General features: G+C 47.2%; 1 protein-coding gene across 1 annotated transcript in view; it reads left to right on the top strand.

The window, feature by feature from the left end:
• LOC123489887 (unconventional myosin-XV-like) overlaps window positions 1-6,296 on the top strand; it is a gene marked incomplete at its 5' end in the record, with an annotated part of 11,262 nt that extends 4,966 nt beyond the window's left edge. Inside the window, 3 exons of the mRNA XM_045220235.1 lie at window positions 6-136; window positions 5,655-5,749; window positions 6,243-6,296. Coding sequence (XP_045076170.1) covers window positions 6-136; window positions 5,655-5,749; window positions 6,243-6,296 — 280 coding nt within the window. The remainder of the gene's footprint in view (window positions 1-5; window positions 137-5,654; window positions 5,750-6,242) is intronic.
• Window positions 6,297-6,837: the final 541 nt, after the last annotated feature.

Genomic DNA, 6,837 nt, shown 5'->3' with positions numbered 1-6,837 from the left:
TCTAGGGACAGTTGTCAGAGAGGCTGGAGGCTCCTCTACATCCTGACTGCGTTCCATCGCTGTTCTGAGGTCCTGAAGCCCTTCCTTTTAAAGTTCCTACTGGATACCTGCTCCAGACCCGGAGTGCACTACCAAGGTGCCCTACCTATAACTATTTTATTTTTTATTTTTTATTTTATTTCACCTTTATTTAACCAGGTAAGCCAGTTGAGAACAAGTTCTCATTTACAACTGCGACCTGGCCAAGATAAAGAAAAGCAGTGCGATAAAAACAACACAGAGTTACATATGGGGTAAAAAACATAAAGTAAAAAATACAACAGAAAATATATATACAGTGTGTGCAAATGTAGTAAGTTATGGAGGTAAGGCAATAAATAGGCTATAGTGCAGAATAATTACAATAGTATTAACACTGGAATGCTAGATGTGCAAGAGATGATGTGCAAATAGAGATACTGGGGTGCAAATGAGCAAAATAAATAACAATATAGGGATGAGGTAGTTGGGTGGGCTAATTACAGATGGGCTGTGTACAGGTGCAGTGATCGGTAAGGTGCTCTGACAACTGATGCTTAAAGTTATTGAGGGAGATAAGAGTCTCCAGCTTCAGAGATTTTTGCAATTCGTTCCAGTCATTGGCAGCAGAGAACTGGAAGGAATGGCGGCCAAAGGAGGTGTTGGCTTTGGGGATGACCAGTGAGATATACCTGCTGGAACGCATACTACGGGTGGGTGCTGCTATGGTGACCAATGAGCTAAGATAAGGCGGGGATTTGCCTAGCAGTGATTTATAGATGGCCTGGAGCCAGTGGGTTTGACGACGAACATGAAGTGAGGACCAGCCAACAAGAGCGTACAGGTCACAGTGGTTGGTAGTGTATGGGGCTTTGGAGACAAAACAGATGGCACTGTGATAGACTACATCCAATTTGCTGAGTAGAGTGTTGGAGGCTATTTTGTAAATGACATCGCCGAAGTCAAGGATCGGTAGGATAGTCAGTTTTACGAGGGCATGTTTGGCAGCATGAGTGAAGGAGGCTTTGTTGCGAAATAGGAAGCCGATTCTAGATTTAACTTTGGATTGGAGATTCTTTATGTGAGTCTGGAAGGAGAGTTTACAGTCTAACCAGACACCTAGGTATTTGTAGTTGTCCACATACTCTAGGTCAGACCCGTCGAGAGTGGTGATTCTAGTCGGGTGGGCGGGTGCCAGCAGCGTTCGATTGAAAAGCATGCATTTAGTTTTACTAGTGTTTAAGAGCAGTTGGAGGCATTGTATGGCATTGAAGCTCGTTTGGAGGTTTGTTAACACAGTGTCCAATGAAGGGCCAGATGTATACAAAATGGTGTCGTCTGCGTAGAGGTGGATCTGAGAGTCACCAGCAGCAAGAGCGACATCATTGATATACACGGAGAAAAGTGTCGGCCCAAGAATTGAACCCTGTGGCACCCCCATAGAGACTGCCATAGGTCCAGACAACAGGCCCTCCGATTTGACACACTGAACTCTATCTGAGAAGTAGTTGGTGAACCAGGCGAGGCAGTCATTTGAGAAACCAAGGCTATTTAGTCTGCCAATAAGAATGCGGTGGTTGACAGAGTCGAAAGCCTTGGCCAGGTCGATGAAGACGGCTGCACAGTACTGTCTATTATCAATCGCGGTTATAATATCGTTTAGGACCTTGAGCGTGGCTGAAGTGCACCCATGACCAGCTCGGAAACCGGATTGCATAAGCGGAGAAGGTACGGTGGTATTCGAAATGGTCGGTGATCTGTTTGTTAACTTGGATATTGGTCTGTAGCAGTTTGGATCTAGAGTGTCACCCCTTTGAAGAGGGGGATGACCGCGGCAGCTTTCCAATCTCTGGGGATCTCAGACGTTATGAAAGAGAGGTTGAACAGACTAGTAATAGGGGTTGCGACAATTTCGTGGCTAGTTTTAGAAAGAAAGGGTCCAGATTGTCTAGCCCAGCTGATTTGTAGGGGTCCAGATTTTGCAGCTCTTTCAGAACATCAGCTGTCTGAATTTGTGTGAAGGAGAAGCGGGGGGCATGGGCAAGTTGCAGCGGAGGGTGCAGAGTTGGTGGCCGGGTAGTGGTAGCCAGATGGAAAGCATGGCCAGCCGTAGCAAAATGCTTGTTGAAATTCTCGATTATTGTAGATTTATCGGGTGGTGATAGTGTTTCCTAGCCTCAGTGCAGTGGGCAACTGGGAGGAAGTGCTCTTATTCTCCATGGACTTTACAGTGTCCCAAAACTTTTTTGGAGTTAGTGCTACAGGATGCAAATTTCTGTTTGAAAAAGTTAGCCTTTGCTTTCCTGACTGCTTGTGTATATTGGTTCCTAACTTCCCTGAAAAGTTGCATATCGCGGGGCTATTTGATGCTAATGCAGTACGCCACAGGATGTTTTTTGTGCTGGTCAAGGGCAGTCAAGTCTGAGGAGAACCAGGGGCTATATCGGTTCTTAGTTCTGTATTTTTGAATGGAGCATGTTTATTTAAGATTGAGAGGAAATTACTTTTATGGAACAACCAGGCATCCTCTACTGACGGAATGAGATCTATATCCATCCAGGATACCTGGGCCAAGTCAATTAGGGAAGGCCTGCTCGCTAAAGTGTTTTAGGGAGCGTTTGACAGTGATGAGGGGTGGTCGTTTGACCGCGGACCCGTTACGGACGCAGGCAATAAGGCAGTGATCGCTGAGATCCTGGTTGAAGACAGTGGAGGTGTATTTAGAGGGTAAGTTAGTCAGGATGATATCTATGAGGGTACCCATGTTTACGGATTTAGGGTTGTACCTGGTAGGTTCGTTGATAATTTGCGTGAGGTTGAGGGCATCTAGTTTGGATTGTAGGATGGCCGGGGTATTAAGCATATCCCAATTTAGGTCACCAAGCAGTACGAACTCTGAGGATAAATGGGGGGCAATCAATTCACATATGGTGTCCAGGGCACAGCTGGGGGCTGAGGGGGTCTGTAGCAAGCGGCAACAGTGAGAGACTTATTTCTGGAAAGGTGGATTTTTAGAAGTAGAAGCTCAAACTGTTTGGGCACAGACCTGGATAGTATGATAGAGCTCTGCAGGCTATCTCTACAGTAGATTGCAACTCCACCCCCCTTTGGCAGTTCTATCTAGACGGAAAATGTTATAGTTGGGGATGGAAATTTCAGAATTTTTGGTGGCCTTCCTGAGCCAGGATTCAGACACTGCTAGAACATCAGGGTTGGCAGAGTGTGCTACACGCAGTGAATAACTCAAACTTAGGAAGTAGACTTCTGATATTTACGTGCAAGAAACCAAGACTTTTGCGATTACAGAAGTCAGCAAATGATAGCGCCTGGGGAGTAGGAGTGATACTGAGGGCTGCAGGGCCTGGGTTAGCCTCCACATCACCAGAGGAACAGAGGAGGACTAGAATAAGGATACGGCTAAAGGCTTTAAGAACTGGTCTTCTAGTGCGTTGGGTACATAGAATAAAGGGGGCAGATTTCCGGGTGTTGTAGAAAAGATTCAGGGCATTATGTACAGACAAGGATATAGAAGGATATGAGTAAAGTGGAGGTAAACCTAAGCGTTGGGTAACAATGAAAGAGATAGCATCACTGGAGGCACCAATTGAGTCGGTCTCCGCGTGTATGGGGGGTGGGACAAAGGAGCTATCTAAGGCAGGTTGAGCTGGGCTGGGGGATCTACAGTGAAATAGTACAATTAGAAATAACCGAAACAACAATAAGCTAACCATGTTTGGGCTGAGGCTAAACATAAACAGGATGTTGTACCGTAAAAAGGAACAGTCCAGCAGACATCAGCTGTATAGCTGAGTTATCATAAGGTCCGGTGAACAGCAATAGGATAGTTCGGAGGCTGCTAAAGCACTAGCGAGTAAGAGGCCACAGCTAGCGTGTGCTAGCGGGCCGGGGCTAGCAGATGTAATCTTCGGTGGTCGACGTCGTAACCACATCAGAGGATTTCGACGGCAGACCAGTCGTGTAGGATCGGCGGGGCTCCGTGTCAACACTAGGTGGTCCCGTCCGGTTGACAGAGAGGTAGATAGCCGGGAGATGGGCCTAGCTCAGGATGATTAGCCAGACCACAGCGTCCGTTTTGTTGTAGCTGGCTGGTAGCGATGAATCCGGAGTTAAAGGTCCAGTGATTCAGTGATTCCGGCAGAAAACGGATATGTTCTGGGTCGATAACGCGCTGTGCAGACAGTGCAGACTGGCCGATAATAGTCCAGACTAGAGCTGGCTGGTAGGTGGTGCAGGCCACGGACAATGGTGAAAAACCGCTAACGGTAGCTGATAGCAAGTAGCTAGTTAGCTGGCTACTCCCGTCCGGTAGACCTAGAGGTAGATAGCCGGGATATGAGCCTGACTCTAGGCTAGCTCGAGGCTAACTGGTGCTTGCATCGGGGGCAGTGGTGATTAGCCAGACAGCAACATCCATTCGGGTTGCGACTAGCTAGTTGCGATCCGGTGATTAATGTCCAGTGATTAAATTAATCCCGCAGAAAAAAATCCTATGTTCTGGGTGAAATACCGCTAACTGTGGCTAATCTAGATAAAAGGTAAGTCAATAATAGAATCCGTTCCACATTGAGTGAGGCGGGTTGCAGGAAAGTATATTTTGTAGAAGGATGAAAAGTCTGATAGGGAAATATGTACGAAAAATACAGAAAAACAGGCTATTTACAGGCTATTTACAGACACACGACAAAACACAACTGCACTACTACGCCATCTTGGATAACTATAACCCTACCTACTGTTATACCTGTCTGCCTGTTATAGCTGTCTGTCTGTCTGTCTGTCTGTCTGTTATACCTGTCTGTCTGTTATAGCTGTCTGTCTGTCTGTCTGTCTGTCTGTTATACCTGTCTGTCTGTCTGTCTGTCTGTCTGTTATCCCTGTCTGTCTGTTATCCCTGTCTGTCTGTCTGTCTGTCTGTTATACCTGTCTGTCTGTTATACCTGTCTGTCTGTCTGTTATCCCTGTCTGTCTGTCTGTCTGTTATCCCTGTCTGTCTGTCTGTCTGTCTGTTATCCCTGTCTGTCTGTCTGTCTGTCTGTCTGTCTGTCTGTCTGTTATCCCTGTCTGTCTGTCTGTCTGTCTGTCTGTCTGTTATACCTGTCTGTCTGTCTGTCTGTTATACCTGTCTGTCTGTCTGTCTGTCTGTCTGTCTGTTATACCTGTCTGTCTGTCTGTTATCCCTGTCTGTCTGTTATCCCTGTCTGTCTGTCTGTCTGTTATACCTGTCTGTCTGTCTATGTATCAATAATGTGAATGCTGATTGGTAGTTGCTGCTCGCTAGCTGCAAGTGATCTGCATGGTGATTGGCTGTTATCAGGTATAGCCAAGGCGTGTGATTGGCTGTGGTTGTTGATTGACAGGTATAGCCAAGGCTTGTGATTGGCTGTGGTTGTTGATTGACAGGTATAGCCAAGGCGTGTGATTGGCTGTGGTTGTTGATTGACAGGTATAGCCAAGGCGTGTGATTGGCTGTGGTTGTTGATTGACAGGTATAGCCAAGGCGTGTGATTGGCTGTGGTTGTTGATTGACAGGTATAGCCAAGGCGTGTGATTGGCTGTGGTTGTTGATTGACAGGTATAGCCAAGGCGTGTGATTGGCTGTGGTTGTTGATTGACAGGTATAGCCAAGGCGTGTGAGCAGAACCTGAGGAGGACCTTCCAGTACGGAGGAAGAATAGAACCCCCCAACAGCATGGAGCTGAAGGCTATGATGGTATATACACACGCACACGCACACGCACACGCACGCACGCACGCACGCACGCACGCACGCACACACACACATATACACACACACACACACACACAAGAATAGAACCCCCCAACAGCATGGAGCTGAAGGCTATGATGGTACACACACACACACACACGCACGCACGCACGCACGCACACACACACACATATACACACACACACACACACACACACACCACGCACGCACGCACGCACGCACGCACACACACACACACATATACACACACACACACACACACACACACACAGACACACACACACACACACACACACACACACACACACACACACACAGACACACACACACACACACACACACACCACACACACACACACACACACACACACACATATATACACACACACACACACACACATACACACATACACACACACGCACAGGGCTAAAAAGCTATGCTGGTCAGTCTCAGTATCTCCTCAACCAATCACAGCTCTGCTCTCTGATTACCTTGATCTCTGATTGGCTATCTGTCTGTGCCCTGTGATTGGTTGTGCAGGCTGGGCGGAGCTCCAAGAGAACAGTTGTTCCTCCTTCCAGGGGCATCGAGAGACACCTCAAAATCAAGACCTGCTCAGTGAGTACACACACACACACACCCCCACATCAGTCATAGGATAGGCCTATTTTCACGTTGTAATTGTGTGTTTAGGTGTCTCTGGATGCGATAGAGGAGCTGTGTAATTGTGTGTGTAGGTGTCTCTGGATGCGATAGAGGAGCTGTGTAATTGTGTGTTTAGGGTGTCTCTGGATGCGATAGAGGAGCTGTGTAATTGTGTGTTTAGGTGTCTCTGGATGCGATAGAGGAGCTGTGTAATTGTGTGTTTAGGTGTCTCTGGATGCGATAGAGGAGCTGTGTAATTGTGTGTGTAGGTGTCTCTGGATGCGATAGAGGAGCTGTGTAATTGTGTGTGTAGGTGTCTCTGGATGCGATAGAGGAGCTGTGTAATTGTGTGTGTAGGTGTCTCTGGATGCGATAGAGGAGCTGTGTAATTGTGTGTGTAGGTGTCTCTGGATGCGATAGAGGA

The sequence above is a fragment of the Coregonus clupeaformis genome, unplaced genomic scaffold (genome assembly GCF_020615455.1).
Source record: "Coregonus clupeaformis isolate EN_2021a unplaced genomic scaffold, ASM2061545v1 scaf3407, whole genome shotgun sequence".
Classification (NCBI taxonomy): domain Eukaryota; kingdom Metazoa; phylum Chordata; class Actinopteri; order Salmoniformes; family Salmonidae; genus Coregonus; species Coregonus clupeaformis.
Note: the sequence above shows the minus strand (reverse complement) of the source record. Positions and strands in the feature narration are given on the sequence as shown.